The 19787-nt window shown below is 37.3% G+C and overlaps 1 protein-coding gene across 1 annotated transcript in view; it reads right to left on the bottom strand.

Annotated features, from left to right (window-relative positions):
- The window catches only part of LOC114334008 (ATP-binding cassette sub-family B member 6), a 123283-nt gene that overhangs the window by 64713 nt on the left and 38783 nt on the right, over positions 1 to 19787 (bottom strand). Inside the window, exon 4 of the mRNA XM_028284007.2 lies at positions 19558 to 19705. Within this exon, the coding sequence (XP_028139808.2) occupies positions 19558 to 19705 (148 nt within the window). The remainder of the gene's footprint in view (positions 1 to 19557; positions 19706 to 19787) is intronic.

Here is a 19787-nt window from a genome sequence, read left to right as displayed (position 1 = left end):
GTTTTACGAAAACAAGTTATTCTTTATAAAATACTCTGCATCGTATATAATCTAAGTTGCAACCATCAAATGTCAAATTTTATTAATTTTATACGAGGTATGTCAAAAAATATGAATTTCACTCAATAGTAAAGTACCTTTATATTTTACAATATCGAAAATTGTTATTAAGAGAAGTTGTTTGGAATTAAAAAATATGTTTCAGTGTTCTATTACATTCTTCTAGTTAAAATATTGTAAATAATGGCACTTAACTAAGTAAAATTCATATTTTTTACATACCTCGTATAAGATTGCAAAAGTTTGATATCTGTTAGTTGTATCTTAAATTTTAGACTAGATAGAGCATTTTATGAAGAATAACTTTTTTTCGTAAAATTTCGACAATAAACTATTTATCATAATTGTAATAAAATGATGATGGGTATCCGTAATTTGAGAAAAAATTGAAAAATTTTTTTTCGATTAGAATGATGTAATTGTATATTAAAACATAGTTTTTAATTTCAAACAACTTTTCATAATAGCATTTATTGATATTCTGGAATATGAAGGTACTTTACTCTTTAACGAAATTTATATTTTTGACATAACTCGTATAAAATTGATAAAATTTGATATATGACGGTTGAGTTTTAAATTTTTGACTATCCAGAGCATTTTATGAAGAATAACTTTTTTCGTAAAATTGATAATAAAAAAGTTTTACATGTGGTTCCTAGCTACGCAGACATACTGTATAAGAGCTTCTGTATAAGAATTTTTAAATTGTAATGCCATATTCGGATTCAGCATAATCAAAAACAAAATAGAAACATATTTGATCAAAGTAAAATGATGAATTCAACGATATTTTTAAAATTATTTATACAAAATAATTGTTATTGTTTTTTACTTTTTACTTTAATATGTGGATAAACTAACAAAAAAAGTTTTAGAAAAATATAAGCTTGTATGAATTTTTCCGAAACAATGCATGTTTTCGTTCTAATTGCACTCCCCTAATAGTAACATTTTATTAACCCTCTTGAGGGCTATCGGTTCTCTGTGCCACCTTTTTAAAAATAAAAATATTATCAGTTAGTTCCACTTCTCCGTCTCGCTAGTCTCAAATGACTATATTAGGTAACTAGGCATTCTGCACACGAAGCGTATCGTCATAGACGCGTATAAGTTTCGTCATGCAGCGACGATTCCTTTACGCCTTAAAATCCGCAAACGATTCGATTTACAAGCGGCATGTGATCGTCTTGTTTTAAGGTTTTCCATGCTTTTACAGTAGTTGCAAATATGTTAAGTGATGAAGAGGACTTACACTTGTTAAATTATCTTCGCCACCGCAAAAAAAAGAAAGAGGAAATTTTGGGTGCATCCTTATATCTACAAAAACTACAACACAAGGTTATTTATTGCCGCCAAAGAGTTGTCGGAAGATGACTCTAAATTCCACACATTTTTCTGGGTACTCTTGTTTGAGTATTATTATATGAACACTCATAATTTTCAATCAGTTGGACAAATTTTAATATTTGATCCGCCATTCTCATAAAGTTCCGTCAAAAAAGGTGTTCTAACACTCAAGCGTACTGCAAGCTACTGGCATCGTTGTACGCCTGGCGGATTGAAGCTTGTCTGCGTTGACGATTCCGCGCCGCTTACGCTTCGTGTACAGTATTCCATAAAGACACAAGTGAGAAGCACGAAAGCGTATGCCTTTCGTACGTCGCATCTCGCATCTAATACGCGTCTATGACGATACGCTCCGTGTGCAGAATGCCTTAGACGCACATATCGCCTCGACATATAATTTGTTTAGTTGTCAGTACGACGCTGAAATAATAAGTGTTAAATTGTCGGCATTCCGCGTAGAGGGCCGATGATGTGAGTAAAAATAGCCTTGCATTTTATTTGGTTTTTTTATTTAATACAACTGTTTTTTGTAATTAAAAGAATCCTAAGATCTTAGAGGTAGTTATAATAAATAATTAATTGTAAGAAATTGTTGTATTCGTTTGTTATATAGTACCGTATATACACTCACCGGCACAAAATTTCGCCACTCAAATTTTTTTTATTACGTTTGACAATTTATAACTTTATTATTCGTACTCCGATTTTCAAGATTCTTGCATCAGTTTGTAGGTACACGTATTGATGTCGTTTGTTATTATTCCGGCAACAAAATTTTTTTGCTTAGATGGCATTATACGGGGTTGAATGAAGGGTTGTATTTTCTAATTTTAAAAAATTCTGTGGAAAAATTGGAGGGCTGATTTTGTTTCATACTACTTTTGTATTATCCTGGAGATATTCCTAAGATATTGTTTTTTGAATTATCCTAATATCTCTTTTCTTGTAAGAGCAGTACAGTTTTTTGTAAATAAAAACACTGATTGACTCGTAAACATAAATATCTTAAATAGAGGTTGGATTGATAAGATTAGAACGGCCTGAATGCAGCCCAGATCTATATTCTATTGAGCATTTATCGGATGAATTAAAAATAGCTATTCGCCGTCAGGCCTCCAGAAAATTTGATAGAGTTATGGCTCTGGTAGAGGAATATCGGGCTATTTCCCAGGCAAACACATCTTTATTCGATGCCAAACAGATTGCGAGCAGTTGCTTCTGTGAGAGGTGGGCGTACCCGCTATTGAATTGTTTTGTGTTTAATTTTATTTTGTGTTGTTAATCTTAGTGCGTTTGATATTTTAATTAAATAAACCTTCAAAGCAGTGTTTTTACTTAAAGATTCTACAAGAAAAGAGATATTCGGATAATTCAAAAAACAAAATCTTAGGGACACCTCTCGAATAATACCAAAGGAGTATGTAACAAAATCAGCCCCAAAATTTTTCCACAGAATTTTTTAAAGTTAGGAGAAAATACAACGCTTCCATTCACCCCGTATAATGCCATCTAAGCAAAAAAATTTTGTTACCGGAATAATATCAATCGACATCAATACCTGTACCTACAAATTGATGCAATAATAATAAAAATAAAAATGTATACCATTTTTATTCAGTTGCAATGCGAAGCCAAAACTGTCTTAACTTTTACTTAGATCAGAGAGTGCAGCCAGCACTCTTATCGACGATTTCACCTCTTGTTAGAGGTTCATCAGAGACTGCATAGGCTGCTTTCTCTGGTCCAGGTAAAAATTTTCGACAATATTAATCCCCCATTGCAACTGACGAGAAGGTAGTAGGTGCGTAGCGGCATCTGCTAAATAAAAGACTAAGTTTTTCAACCTAATAAAAATATTTGTAAATTAAATATTTTTAAAAGATTTTTAATTGAAAAACTTATTGGCCCTATGAGAAAGCAGCCTATGCAGTCTCTGATGAACCTCTAACAAGAGGTGAAATCGTCGATAAGAGTGCTGGCTACACTCTCTGATCTAAGCAAGAGTTAAGACAGTTTTGGCTTCGCATTGCAACTGAATAAAAATGGTAGACATTTTTATTTTTATATTAATATTACTCCTATAGAGTAACTAGGTCCATTTTCCGTTTAAACTTTACCACGCTGCAGACGGGGGTTGTGAATTGCATAGTGTAGAATTCCTTCCCTTTTGTCTTCACTGCAGCATCCATTTGGCTTGCATATTGTAGAAGCCTTGGAGGTGTCACCAGGAAAATGGGCCAATAAGTTTTTCAATTAAAAATCTTTTAAAAATATTTAATTTACAAATATTTTTATTAGGTTGAAAAACTTAGTCTTTTATTTAGCAGATGCCGCTACGCACCTACTACCTTCTCGTCAGTTGCAATGGGAGATTAATATGTCGAAAATTTTTACCTGGACCAGAGAAAGCAGCCTATGCAGTCTCTGATGAACCTCTAAGAAGAGGTGAAATCGTCGATAAGAGTGCTGGCTGCACTCTCTGATCTAAGTAAAAGTTAAGACAGTTTTGGCTTCGCATTGCAACTGAATAAAAATGGTATACATTTTTATTTTTATAGTAATATTACTTCTATAGAGTAACTAGGTCCATTTTCCGCTGGAACTTTTCCACGCTGCAGACGGGGGTTGTGAATTGCATAGTGTAGAATTCTTTCCCTTTTGTCTTCACTGCAGCATCCATTGGGCTTGCATATTGTAGAAGCCTTTTTTTTTGAAGTTATACTTCTTTACGGGCGATATGAGGGTGAATTTTTATATGTTCAAACCTACCATCCCGGCGTATGCGCATTATAACTTTGTTCTGATTGGATGTTCAAATGACATGTCAAAAATTATCCAATATGGCAGCTGTAGCGCAGCTGTGGTTTGGACGGTTGACGGTTTGGTTATGTATGGTTGCTGCGTTTTAAAATTTGTGGGAAGAGAAACAACAAAGGTTAGTTAATAGTTATACCGCCTTTTTAAATAGTTTTCATATTATATTTTTGAAATTATACTTCAAAATGTTTTAATTTATGTATCAGTCCAGAAAAGGTGTGGAAAGAATATATTAGTGTTTTTAAATATATTTTTCTACAAACGTGTTAAAAATGCAATTTTTAGGACTCCATAGGAGCGTTAAAAATGCTACTTTAAGGCACTAGTGCTTTAAAAATTTTAAGGCACTGCAGTTAAAAGTGAATTGTCAAATTGTGAAACGTCAAAATATTTATATTTCATTTATTAACATTAATATTAATAATACAACTTGCGCAATTTGAAAAAGGTGGTTTAAAAGGTTTTTTATTATAATTTTGTGTCTTTGGATTTGTCTTCCTTGGGCGTAAAATAATAAAACATCTATTTTTATATTTCACTTGTCACCGTGATGTATAATTATATATATCTGAAAGGTAACTAGCATGCGGCTTGATGGCCTTGTTGGTAGAGCGTTGGACTAGAGATAAAAAAAATCGCGAGATTGCGGGTTCAAATCCCGGACGATTCATATTTTTTTCTTTTTTTTTTTAATATTTGGCATTGTTAAGTTTTGGTTCATTTTTGGTAATTATTGTTAATTTTTTGTTTAATATTTTTTGTAACTGTTAAGTAGGTATATTTATTTCGTTGAAATTATATTATTATAGAAGTATAACTTCTTACGTGCGTACAAAGTACACACACATTCTTTTTTTTTTTGGAGGTCGTCTGACATATGTCTCCGATGGCACTGCAGCCTCATGGGCTTATTGTGCCAACCATCCTACCTTTTATGTCACCCAATCCACAAGCTTGGTTCCACGTACCAAATTGTACATCCCTAGCATGGGTTGGGCGGCATATTCTGCTGGACTTAATTTTGGTTGTCCATAAATAGCCTGCCTCTTGTGATCCAAAGCCTCACACTCGTACAGTACATGATATGCTGTTTCAGTTCCCCTATTGCACAGTCTGCAGTTAAGGTTCCCTTCGTACAGCCCAATTCTATTCAGGTATCCTTTCAGGGCACAGTGACCCGTGAGAAGACCTGTAATTATGCGGAGCTGACTCCTATGTAATTTTATTAGTTCCTCAGCTCTCCGTTTTGAGGGTTCCATTATTAAGGGCCTCCCGTGTCGCTGACCAGGTACGTTCCCCCAGTATTCTTTGTGTTTGTTTTTGACCCATTCCCTGACTTGTCCCCTAATTATTGTTTTAGGTACTCCTAGAGCAGGTTCTGGGCCCAAATATGAAGTTGATGCACCGTTCCTTGCCAGCTCATCTGCTTTCTCATTACCGTCTATCCCGGTGTGTCCTGGCACCCAGAATAGAGTTACACTATTTCTTTCGGCCAGTTCTTCCAGTTCTTGCCGGCATTCCCATACCAGCCTTGACGTCACTTTCGGGCTCATTAGTGCCTTCAGTGATGCTTGGCTGTCTGTGAGTATATTGATCCGTCTATTTTCATAGGCCCTCAAGTTGTTCATTGTGACACACTGCAGAATTGCGTACATTTCCGCTTGAAACACAGTTGTGTATGTTCCTAGTGAGAAACTGAGTCCTACATTCTCTGTTTCACTAAAAATACCGGCTCCAGTGCCTTCATCGGTTTTTGATCCGTCCGTATACCAGATCGTTCCCCTGATTTTGCTACTGATGCTGTTCCACTACCTTCGGTTATTGATTTCTATTCCGAAGTTTCTATTAAATGTGTATTTTGGTACCATGTGGTCAGTGTATGTATCAGATATACTTACCCCACCTTGGTTCCAAATCTGATTATGCCCAAGGTTCTCGTATTTATCCCTTGGTTTTCCTTGCAGCCTGTATGCTCCCATCCTCGCTTCCCCTTTGATGAATATATCAAGAGGGGGTAGGTCTAACAGGGTTTCCAGTGCCACCGTCGGTGTTGTTTTTATTGCTCCCGTTATTCCCAAGCATGCAAGTCTTTGTATCCTGCTTATCTTGTTTATAGCGGTTCTTTGCTGCATCTTTGTCCACCATACCAAGGATGCATATGTTATCATGGGTCTCACTATCGTTGTATATGTCCAGTACGCCATTTTCGGACAGAGTCCCCATGTTTTTCCATGTGTGCGTCTGGTCAGCATTAATGTCGCCTCCGCTCTTTTAATTACTCTTTCAAGCTGTCGGTTCCAGGTAAGTTCTGGGTCCAGTATAACTCCTAGATACTTTACCTCTTTAGACAGCTCCAATTGTTCACCATTAAGGATCAGAGGCCTTAAGTCCTCCAGCTTCCTTCTTCTGGTGAACGCAATTGTGACTGTTTTGGAAGGACTGACTCTCAGCCCTTCTTCCTCAGTCCATTTGGTGACAATATTAAGGGCCTACTGCATGCGTTCCCTTACTATGTTTTGGAATTTTCCCTGAACAAGGACTACGAAGTCGTCTGCATAGCCCAGGGTTTCATGGCCGTTCAATTCCAGGGACTCGAGCAAATCGTCCATGACAAGGTTCCATATTAGCGGGGACAGAACACCTCCCTGCGGACACCCTCGTCGGACCTGGGCGATAATGCTCTCCCCTAGAATGGACGTATATACGAGTCTCTGTTGTAGCATGTGGTCTATCCACTTGCAACAGATTTCATCGATCCCTTTTCTCCTCGATGCTCTTGAGATTGTTTCTAAGGATATGTTATTGAACGCTCCTTCTATGTCCAAAAAGGTCGCTAATAGTACCTCTTTGTGCTTGAGAGCATATTCAGCTTTTTCTACAAGCTGATGTAATGCTGTCTCTGTTGACATTCCTGCTCTATATGCATACTGGTTCTTATGTATCGGTCTGTTTTCCAATACGCCATCCCGCAGTTTTTTGAAATATGCCTATCTAGCAGTTTTTCTAGCGTCTTAAGCAGAACAGACATAAGACTTATTGGTCTCAAAGACTTTGCCCCATCCTGTCCAGTTTTTCCAGGTTTTGGTATAAAAGTTACTCTGATCATTCTCCATGCCTTTGGAATATATCCTAGAGCCAAACTGCTCCGAAGCACTGTACATATCCTATTTGCCAGAAGGTCGGATCCCTTCTGCAATAGTACTGGATAAATCCCATCTAATCCTGGCGATTTATAAGGTTCGAATGAGTGTAATGCCCATTTTACTTTTTCCCCAGTTACTACTTTCTTTGCTGCCTGCCATTTCTCCTTGGATGCCCACAGAGGGGTATCTAGTTCTGATTTCTGGCAGTTCTCCAAAGTTAAGTCTGTAACTTGGGAACCGGGGAAGTGGACTTTCAGCAGTTCTCTGATAGTTCCTTCCCCTGTTTCTGTGTCCTCTCCGTTTTCTGTTTGGAGAGTATATATATCGAACTCTGAGGTCCTTTTGAGAGAATCTTATGGAGTCTGGCGTATTCTGGAGTTCTTTCTATATCCTCACAGTACATTCTCCATGATTCTCTTTTCTGCTTCCTCAGAGTTTTATTGTACTCAGTTAGGGCCTTTCTGTATTCATCCCAATTGATATTCTTGTTCATTGCGTTGTTGAATTTTTTACGAACTTTCCTTCTTAATTCTTTAAGTTCCTCATTCCACCAGGGCACTTTCCTGTTGGATTCCTTATTGACTGAAGGACAGTTGTCATTATACGCCGAGATGATTGTGTTTTGCAGCTGCTCCACAACCATTTCGAGGTCTGTTGTATTTCTTATCGTATCCTTAGTCTGTTTTAAACTATATTCCAGGTCTGTTTTATACGCCTCCCAGTTAGTTTTCCTAGGGTTACGATAGGTTTCTAGGGTACATGTTTTTGCCCCTACTTCAAATTGTATGTGTCTGTGATCCGAGCAACTCGCATCATCAGACACACGCTAATTTGTAATTTTATTGCTAACGTAGTTGGTGGCTATCGTTATGTCTATGACCTCCTTTCGAGCACTAGTCACAAAAGTCGGTTTATTACTTGAATTTATTATGTTCAGCTCGTTTTCCATAACAAATTCGAGTATAGATTCACCTCTTACATTCGTGTTCGTACTTCCCCACGTTGTATGATGTGCATTAGCATCACAGCCGATAATCAGCTGGGTTTTGGATCCCCTGCAGTCTCTTACCAGCTGCTCCACTTTCTTAGTTGGAGGAGAACCAGGTGCATCATATGGAAGGTACGCCGATGCGAGCGTAATCGCTCTTGACACCCTTCCCTTCCCTGGCCTTATCTTGACTGCCGTCAAGTCTCTAAAACAAAAATTTGTTAACGACAGTATGTTAAATTTCTTTTTGATAATAATGCAGGTTCGAGGTACCTCGGAGGTTCTGTCATATGTTGGAGTTCCCCTCCAACTCCCCCTAACCCCATAATATTTCCCCTGTTCACCCAGGGTTCCTGAATAACGGCCACATCGAATTCCCTTTTTGCAGCCGAAGCAGCCTTACTGTGCTGCAAGTTAATTTGGAGGATTCTGATTCTCCCCTCCATCTTTTCCTCCAAGGACTTTAAAGATGACCATTCCGAGTCTGTAATAAGCTCGGAAACGGTTCCTCTCGAGGGCCCTAAAGGACACTTCGTCTGTAGAGAAGGCCAGGAGTACTCCTTCCTTCTCTACTTTTTTGTTTAGAAGGAGCCACCCTCCCACTCTTAGTTCTGGGTTCTGTTGCCCCAGTCGTGTTCGGATAACTCCCTCTTCCTGTGCCTGGCCTGGTATGAATACAAGAACTTTGGGTCTTTTGGGAAGATCTTTGGATTCGACAGCCGTCAAATCTGCGTTCTCCCACAAACGGCCCAGCCGTTCCACTGCACCTGAGAGCCAGTTTTTGGTGTGTTCATTAGCGGGGATAATCCATAAGACGCCTCCGCTAAAGGTAGTTCTGGCGAACTGCAGTGGATTACTGCTCCCCGAAGGAGCTTCATCCATTGCATCCGCAATCCTACTCTGGATCAGGTCAGCTTGAGCCTGATCCAGTGTTATCTCAGGATGTCGTCGATCTATGATCGCCATCCTGAGTCTTTGTGCGGCCTCTGTATAAGAGTCAGCAGGTCTGGGAGCCTGCTTCGTCTTTTTGGAGCCTGGGGTGGTGTAGCAGAGTACTCTCGGGGTCTCTTCTTACCTTCTTTATCGGGTCCTTTGTCTGTTCCGATAGCAGGTCTAGAAGTGCCCACTTTCCTTTGCATCCTTTTCCGTGGTCGTTGTTCCCACGTACCTTCTGCCATTTTTCTTTCCTTTGTCTGTTTCCTCTTCTGAACCCCAGACAAACGTTTTTTGTCTGACAGGTCCATTCTTTCAGCCCCTGTCGTGATTGTATCAGCGGTTCCCTGAGTTCCCGCTGATGCTTCACTGTCGTGTTCTATTGTCTCCACGACAGTGCTTGAGCTGGAGGACTCGTCCGAGTTCGAGATCACTCCAGCCGCTTTTCTTTTATTTTGTTCTTGGTCCATGTTTTATCCCACGAGTAGCTAGGGAAGTTTTGGTCACCTGTGCCAGAGCCCCGCATTAACACAGGAAGGCTAATAAAACCAGGGATTCGCCCATTTCCCGGAGTTCGCATAATAGCGGCTTAGCAACCCCTAAGTCCCGTAGGAGCATCCTCTACTACGCCAAACCTTCGGCTTATGCTGTTCCACCTTCGCTTGAGGGGATTTTTATTGTGGTTACCTTCCACTTGGCCGGCCGGTTAAGGCAAGCCCCCACACCTGGCAAACATTGCTATTGAATTGTTTTGTTTTTAATTTTATTTTGTGTTGTTAATTTTAGTGCGTTTGATATTTTAATTAAATAAACCTTCAAAGCAGTGTTTTTACTTAAAGATTCTACAAGAAAAGAGATATTCGGATAACTCAAAAAACAAAATCTTAGGGATACCTCTCGTATCGTCGGGAAATCGTCGATAAGAATGCTGGCTGCACTCTCTGATCTAAGTAAAAGTTAAGACAGTTTTGGCTTCGCATTGCAACTGAATAAAAATGGTATACATTTTTATTTTTATATTAATATTACTCCTATAGAGTAACTAGGTCCATTTTCCGTTGGAACTTTACCACGCTGCAGACGGGGGTTGTGAATTGCATAGTGTAGAATTCCTTCCCTTTTGTCTTCACTGCAGCATCCATTTGGCTTGCATATTGTAGAAGCCTTGGAGGTGTCACCAGGAAAATGGACCAATAAGTTTTTCAATTAAAAATCTTTTAAAAATATTTAATTTACAAATATTTTTATTAGGTTGAAAAACTTAGTCTTTTGATTCAATAATCTTGAAAATCGGAGTACAAATAATAAAGTTATAAGTTGTCAAACTTAATCAAAAATTTTGGGTGGCGGAATTTTGTGCCGGTGAGTGTATTTTCATTTGAGGACTAAAAATTCTATAAAATATTTGACGGCCACAGAGTTAAAAGAATTGGCTGATAATTGGGCAGATACCGAGGACATACTGAACTTTAGCGATGAAAACGAAGGTGAGGTTAACGAAATTATTTTGAAGACAACTGCGACTCTGATTATTAATTCTACATTGGCAAAAATAACGAAAATATTTGGAAGAGTACTCCAGCAACATCAGGTAAAATCATAGAAAAAAATTTAAATTAAGTTCATCCTGGTTCCAAAGGATTATCAAATAATAACTGGACTACTTTCGAAATAGGAGAATCATTTATTATGTAGGTAGAATATTAATATATTTTTGTACTTTTTTTTAAATAAAGGACTTTGAACTATCAAAGATTTACTATTATTTATATTAAGGATAATATGTATCTTCATTTGGAAAACTAAACTACATCCTTAAAAACAAAAGATATCCACAACATCTTAAGATCAAGGTATACAATCAATGCGTGCTCTCTGTTCTCACTTACGTTTCCCAAACGTGGACGAATGCAAACATGGACAAGATCATAAAAACGCAAAGAGCAATGGAAAGGCAAATTTTGCACATAAGACTAATGGATAAAAAGAGAAACGAGTGGATAAGAGAGAAAACCAAAGTTAGGGATGTTAGACAAGAAGTTGCAAAGTTGAAATGGAGATTTGCCGGACACACTATAAGACAAAAAGAAGACCGATGGAACAAAATTCTCATAAATTGGAGACCGTGGCAATATAAACGAAGCAGAGGAAGGCCACAAATGAGATGGGCAGATGATGTCAAGAAGCACGTGGGCTCTAGGTGGATAACTGTAGCGACAGACAGAGAAGAATGGAAAAGGATCGGGGAGGCCTATGTGCAAAGATGGACCGAAGAAGGCTAATTAGATAGATAGATGTATCTTCAGAATTTAATTTATACGTTTTTCTGCTTGTGCGCGCCCGCTCTTGTGATTTTTAAAAGCGCGCCCGCCCGAGTGTTGTGTAATGTTTGGTCGAAGTTGTGCAAATAACTTAACAGTAGTCTATGTCCCAATTATAACTCACCCCGTATTATTATATACTTCACTTTTGTTCAAACACTTAAAAGTAGCTACCGTACTATAGTACACACTTGCCAACTGCCAACTGACCTTCAGCGATCAATCACATTTTTGATACTTGATTAAAAGATAATAAATGGGGACATTTGATATTATTATAACCTACATAAAACTTTTTCTTAACAATTGAGTGAGGACAATATTCTATTAATCAGTAAATTATGTACTATTTTTAAAAACCAGATCTTTTTAAATCCGTTTTGATATTTATGTAACAAATAAGTAACTAAAACGTTCATATCTGTGAGTGCAAAGAAGAGATTAATTTGTGGAAGCAAATTATTTTTATTATTATCAGTAATATCAGTTCAGTGCAATATCAACACTAAGTATATTGAACTCTCGTAGTTAGCGCACTCACTTTGAACAATATTTATTAGGTAATATAAACCATGTGGGTATTTCTCTCGTCTAAGCAGTCAACAATTAGGTTAGAAATTACAAACATACTAAAACAATGTCAAATTTTATTTATATCCAACCGATATTCTAACCATTACTTTCTTTTCAAGGACTCAAATGTTTTCTCGGCCGATATTTTGTAGCGGTACACTGTATTCGGAGGTTATAGGCCGAGGTCTGGAATCGTTAATTCAAACAAAAAGCGCTTTTAACTCTTGTAATTTAGGTATTATTTAACTGATGAACTTAATCCTATGAACTTATGACGACGATGAATACTTCATCGTCGAAATGCAAAAACTATGAAAGCTCTTACGGTATCTTCATTAATGAGACAGAAAAATAAATTTCAATGTTTGCAAAAAATAACTACAAAGTCCTTTCAAAGTCATATTATATCCATTCAAGTTCTTGGGTTGGGCTTTGTAAATAAACTCCTGGACAAAATTAACGCACCACTTTAATTAATCTAAATATTTACAATATAAACACAAAATAAAACTAAGTTAGATTGAAATAATAATAAACACCTACAAATAAGTCCGACATGACTTTATCATGACCTTAATGTGCCTTATTGTTTCTTTAAAAAATTGTTTTTGTCGGAAATGCGTAAATAAGCTAGCATAACTCCAAATTGCAAAAAGAAGAAAATCAGTAAAGTAACACAATAAAATGAATCTTGGTCAACACTAATACCGTGTAGGCCCTCCTCTACTTCTTATGACTCCATTTATGCGTCGAGGCATGCTTGATATCAAATGTTCAATAAAAGCTTGCGGAATATTCTCCCATTCTTCAATAACGGCCTCAATGAGTTGGTGTGATTGGCAATAAGGGGTCTACGACTTCGAATCTTTTTTTTTTTAGATAGTCCCATAGATGCTCTATAGGATTTATGTCCGGAATGTTAGGTGGCCACTCTAATAATGGAGTATCAACATCATTTAGGTAGCCAATAACCTGTCGAGCCACATGAGGACGAGCGTTGTATTGCATGAATAAAAAATTAGGTCCAAGAAACGGAGCAAAAGGCATTACATGTTCGACAATAATGTTGCCTAAGTAATAATGGGCATTCATAGGCCTCGTACGTATGGGGACCAACTCCGTACGAGCTTCAAAACAAATTCCCCCCCAAAAGATTTCAGAGCCACCACCAAAAGTTATTTTAGGAGAGATATTGCAGCTGGCAAACCTTTCTCCTCGCCTTCGCCAGACATGATTACGACCCTCTGGAGCTTTTAGGCTTACTCTAGTCTCATCGGAGAAAAGAACTTGTTTCCAATCATCGATGGTCCAATTTTGATGCAATCTTGCAAAATTTAATCTCTGAACCCTGTGTTCTCTGGTAAGCAAGGGTTTTTTGGCCGGTTTCCTGTTGCTCAATTCTGCTGCATCTAAACGTCTTCTAACTGTTCGAGACGATATCGCGACATTTCTAACATCTGCTAGTTCAGTTTGTAGCAAATTGCTGGTGACTCTCCTCTCCCTGAGAGCACGTTGTCTCAAAAAACGATCATCAATTTGATTAATGCAACGTTTTCGCCCTTGCCCTGGTCTTCGGTGGTACGACCCTGTTTCATTATATCGCCTCACCTTGCGACTGATGCTGGAATGATGTCTTCCTAATAATCCTGCAACGTATCACATTGAATATTCTTCATCTAGAGAGTCAATGCTCGCACTGCTTCCTCCATTGACAAATTTCTTTGGCGGTTCATTTTCTCATTTGATTTTTATGCAAGTCAACTTCCAAACATGCATGTGATAAAAAATATCACAATAAAAAGCTTGTTTCTCACTACCACTTTGCTTTAATCGGCACTTTTTATGAAAAGTTTAACTCACTTTTGGTCTAAAACGAAGTTTAATACAAATTATTGTTAAAACAAGACTATTATTAGCTTACATAACAACTGTCACTGTCAAACAAGGTCCATAGGCAACTTGTCGTACAGTAAATTATCAATAAATAAATATTATTGAGAAAAATAGGAGTGGTGCGTTAATTTTGTCCAGGAGTTTATATTGATATGTCCTCATCGATTAGTTTATTTATTTTTGCACTGGCTGTATCCAGACCTGGCGTTTTCTTGTTCAATTTTGTTATAGCAAACTTTATCTTATTTTTAAAGTACTACTCCCTTTATGATTCCTATTTGTATAACATGGATCTTCCCGGTAATCGTCAAACGTGTCTTTAATAGAATTTTACCAAATTATAAATTTTAACCTTTTCATCAGTGTTTCTTAGTTTCGTGCCTGTCATATTAAAAGACGTGTTTTTTTAAGTAACTTAATTATTTAAGTTTGTTGTGTAAATTCATACGATGTAAATCATCGTGTCTTTTATTTAGGTGAAATGAATTTCAACTCGATTCAAGTTCTCTGTTTAACCCAGGTATGACAATACCAAAAGGCACCGTTAGGAAAATATTTCAATTTACGGTTCAGAGAACCTGTATGAAACGAGTCTGTGTACTCTAATATGCTTCTTTTCATCAGCATTTTTCAGTGCGTCACAAATGATAGAAAAAATGGTAAGTCCGTGATAATATACATTTTAGTGACATGACATTTTAGTTAAATATGACAGTTGTCACATTTTATTTGCAATTTGGCATAAAATCAAATCATTTGTGTTTATTTCATTTATAAAATGGTATTTTCTTTGATTTGTATAGTCTTATAAATTGTACAGATTATATTCGTAGATATATTACATATATATTTCGTAAATAATTTTTTTTCGATTATAGCGCCATCTATTGACAACTAGAATAAATTTTATAAATGTCACCGATGAAATGTAATCACCGACGTGCGTTTTCTTCTGTCACATACAATTTAATGCGTTAGAATGAAATCGAAAAACTATGACGCACTGCAAGATGCTCATGAGAAAAAGCATACAAAATATGGCATTAGTAAAATAAGAAAATCTATGGTTTCGTTTTGATTTAAATCTGTCTTCCTCCATCCCCCGATAGTACTATTTCTAGGTCTACCTGTTGTCAAGGAGGCTCTGAGGAAGACAAATTTACACCAACACGACCGTAGTTTCTCGATATAAATCAAAACTATTTATATCGCAGTATGGTTACTACGTATCGTACTACTCAAAACTAAACCGTAGATTTTCTTATTTTACTAATGCCATACGCTGTATTAGAGTACACAGACTCGTTTCATACAGGTTCTCTGAACCGTAAATTGGAATAATTCCTAACGGTGCCTTTTGGTATTGTCATACCTGGGTTAAACAGAGAACTTGAATCGAGTCGAAATTCATTTCACTTATTCCCCGTTAGAGGGCGTTCTAACCATACTGCGAAATAAATAGTTTTAATTTATATCGAGAAACTACGGTCTGTTGGTGTAAATTTGTCTTCCTCAGAGCCTCCTTGACAACAGGTAGACCTAGAAATAGTACTATCGGGGGATGGAGGGAGACAGATTTAAATCAAAACGAAACCGTAGATTTTCTTATTTTATTTAGGTCTTTCATTGCGTTGAGTTTATATGCATATATCCTTGTCAACAATTATTTTTAGTTTTGTCCTTATTTATTCTTTTATATTTTTCCCTGTGTTACTTTCTTTTCTCTCCTATAAGACTTCTAGTGTTGTTTAAATGTCCCTCTGTTAGATTTTTTATCGATTCTTTCATATTACTCCATTTCATTTTCTCTATTTTGTTCTACAATCATTTGGGAGAGTTTCTCGTTTAATTCAGTTTTCATATTGTGGGTGTTTGTTAATTTTTCAGCAATTTTGTATTCAGCTTTGGAAATCTTTTAAAGTTTCGGTTGTATGGTGTCCACTACTGTAGTTAGATGAATTTAAAGAGGTGGCCTTCTGGCCTATTCCACTGCGACCTTTTCAGACCTATTGTGGTCCTCTAGACCTAGATAACATTCTCTATATGACCCTTTTTAAAACGTCTAATAGCTTCGAGACTGAACCTTCCATGTAGCTATTTGCCAGTGGATTCTCTTCTCCTAATGCAAAGAACCGCACATTTGCCAGACTGCCATAGAATGTGCTCTGTTGTTTCTTCTTCCAGGTGACAGAATCTACACATGTCATCATCTGACAATCTCATCAGCTTTTTAACAGTCCCCTGTTTTAGCAGATTTACCATGGCTTTGACTGTTTTCCTGTCTTTGCTTATTAGGTCTGCCGTAAATTTTGGCGAATGTTCTGTAATGAACTGTTTCGCCTGTCTTTGTCCTGGTGAATTCCTCCACCATTCCAAAGATTTGTGAGCTACCCACTTTCTTGTAGCTGTCCTCTTTAATGCCTTTGCAACGCCGCAGAAGGGTTCCGGTCCAACGAATGGCATTAATGAGCCTTGTTTGGCCATTTCATCTGCTTTTTCATTGCCCTTATGACCCTCGAGACCCGGTACCCAGGCTATCGTAACCTTGCTAAGGTCTCTTAATTTATTTAGGGCATACACATAATCCTATACTAGCTTCGAATTGACCTCTACAGAATTGAGTACCTTAAGCGCTGCCTGACTGTGAAGATGGCAACTGAACGAAACGTTCTTTCCTACCTTTCTATTTCTTACACGCAGTGATGGATTGCCGTTATTTCCGTCTGGAAAACTGTGACGTTCTTAGATAGAGTTACCGGGAAATGTAGGTATCCTTTGATTTGTCCCTACTATGTCGGCTCCCACACCTTCCGATATTTTTGAGGCATCAGTGTACCAGGTAGCAGCAGCTTGTATGGGTGGGTACACTTTACTTCCAGTCTTCCATGCCTAGTATATTAATTGTGAAATTATTGTCAAAGCTATATATCGTAGCTTCTGCATAGATAGGCTGCCTCATCACAATATCGGCTCTTAGCTCCTCGATTAGCTTTCTGTTGTCAGCACCATGCACCTAGCTTATATATCGCTGACTATGCATTAATCTGTGCATCACTGATTTTACTTGGTCCTGTAAAAAGATATGAAGTGGTGGTATATTCAGCAGGACTTCCAACACTACTGTAGGAAGTGTTATCATAGTAGGGCTCCAAGACAAGTGGTGGAAGGGTAATTAACACCGAACTTTCCACCTTTTTAGAGAGGAGTGGATTAACATCCAATTGCTCCAAAATATTTATAAAGGACCACTAGAGCAATAATAAAACAATTACACTGTTACTAATAAACCAAGTATAAAAGTTATACTGAGAATAAATCAGGTGTAGGCAAAATCACTACCAATAAACATGGAATAACTTAGATATATGTTATACTTGGTATAAGAATTTAGTCCAAGTTTATACCGACCCACACCCTTGTTTAAGTCTGGTATAATAATAATATCGTATGGCATTTTTGCCGGGGAGATCCTTTCGGAAAGTTCCGGCGCCATTTACATCTTTAACCCTGTTTCAAGTAACTAGTGCCGATGTACATTAGCCCAGGGGGACCGACGGCTTTACGTGCTCTCCGAGGCACGGTGAGACGGCTCGTGTCATTATTGGAAATGAAAACGGTTTGTCTTTGGCAGGGCTCGAACCCACGTGCACTGGCGTATGAGGCCAGCGAATATGCCGTTACTCCACGGCCGCTCACCGTAATAATGCTACACATTATTTGATAATATTTCGTCAAGGTTCCTTTTGTTTTACATGATGTTGCCGTTGTAATGTTACACACTATATGTTACCAGAACGAGTATTAAAGAATGGGTGCGAGTATTAAAACCTGTAACGGTAAAGATAACGTCGCCAAACTCGCACCGCCGATGTACCAGCGATCCGTACACACGCACTCCCGCCTTACTATCCACTACTATCGGTGCGTGGTAGGAGATGGACCACACCACTGGCAACGATATAAAACGAGCTTCGTCAAAACAAAAAGAGAGTTCCGCCGGAGTATTGATCAGGAAACAACTCCACCTGCCTTAGGGTATTGCCCATGGTATTGACTGAAGGCCAACCGCTTCTGCTAAAGTGCTGATTTAGTAGCAGCTAGCAATGTGGATCTTCGAGCGGTATTTAAGGCCAAGCCGCGGCGACCAAGTATTAATTAGTCACTTTCTCGTTCCTTTTCGAATCGAGTATTGATCGATCCGATTGTTCTTTCTACTTGGCGTGTGGGTATACTCAGTAACGCATCGTATTATCGTTTCAATTGTTTAAACACTAACCATTTATATTGTTCGCAGGTATCAACAGTGGGCTGTGGCGTCGTCGAAACCTTCGCCGGGATTGATTTTTTATTTGTATTGCACAGAGAAACTAATTTAATTTTTATATACAGAGGAACCTCGATAACTCGGATTAATCGGGACCGCGGCCGATCCGGGTTATGGAAAATCCGGGTTAGCCGGAGAATATGGCAAAAATTAATAAAATACGGTATAGTTACAGATAAACTCCGTTATAATTAAAATAACATGAAATATAATGCACATTACACATCTAAATTACGTATATATATATATATATATATATATATATATATATATATATATATATATATATATATATATATATATATATATATATATATATATATATATATGTAGTTGTATAGAGTATTGTTCATTTCTTGGTAAAAAATTCTATTTAAAACTCTATAAAAAGTTATATTTTTCTTCCAATCCGTAACTGTAGATGTACCGACACCATATGATGCTGCAATTGTTTTTAAAGATTCGCCTTTATCAATCCTACCTAATGCTTCTAGTTTTTTTTCCATTGTCACTACAACATTTTTACGTTTTGTTGCCATTACCTAGACAAAAAAACACAAACACAAACTTACCTGAAGCACGATTACAGAACGGAAGCGAACAATAAGACTGTAATACTGTCAATAGGGCCACAATCAGAACGATGTTATGTTATTTAAGAACAGTGGAGACTAAGACCATTGTCTAAAAAATAATTTTTTAAATAGTCGTTTAGTCTTTTTTAAACAATGCTAACAGGTGCCTGTTATTTCCGATAATCCGAGCAATGAACATCGCTCTGACGCCGTGTGCCATGGGTCATTTTTACTATCGTATAGTTCAAATTACACAAATACACATTATCTCTCAAATATTATATTACATACATTTTTATTGTTGAAATGTTTGTCTGATGAAAATCGATCCGGCATAGCCGGACTTCCGGGTTATCGGGGGCCGACTTATCGGGGTTCCACTGTAATACATTTTTATTTAAATTAAACTTGTGTTTTACTGAGTCTGGTGTCTAACACAAGCTACCCGTTAAAAATCAATTGTTTCAATATAACGATGGTAGTTCCTTGATCTTATTATACAATAAAAGGTAATACCATTCGTTTTAAAACACAAAGTTTGTTTATCTACCTGACACTGGTAAAAATAAATATGACTTACCGGATTGATAACATTCCTTTGATGACCACCTAACATATAATAATCAACTTCGTTTACTATTCCGGGAGCTTTGAGGCCCAGGAAAAAGATAAGTAGGCAAGCAATATATCGTAAAATAAATAATGCCATTTCCAGCTGATCGGTCAAACTAAAACAAAAATATTTTATAGTTTCGTCAAAGGTAGTATCTCAATTTGCAAACACATGAAGGAGTAGTAATAGGGGTTAAT

Source organism: Diabrotica virgifera, chromosome 7 (genome assembly GCF_917563875.1).
Source record: "Diabrotica virgifera virgifera chromosome 7, PGI_DIABVI_V3a".
Lineage (NCBI taxonomy): Eukaryota > Metazoa > Arthropoda > Insecta > Coleoptera > Chrysomelidae > Diabrotica > Diabrotica virgifera.
This window is presented reverse-complemented; position numbering and strand designations above follow the sequence as displayed.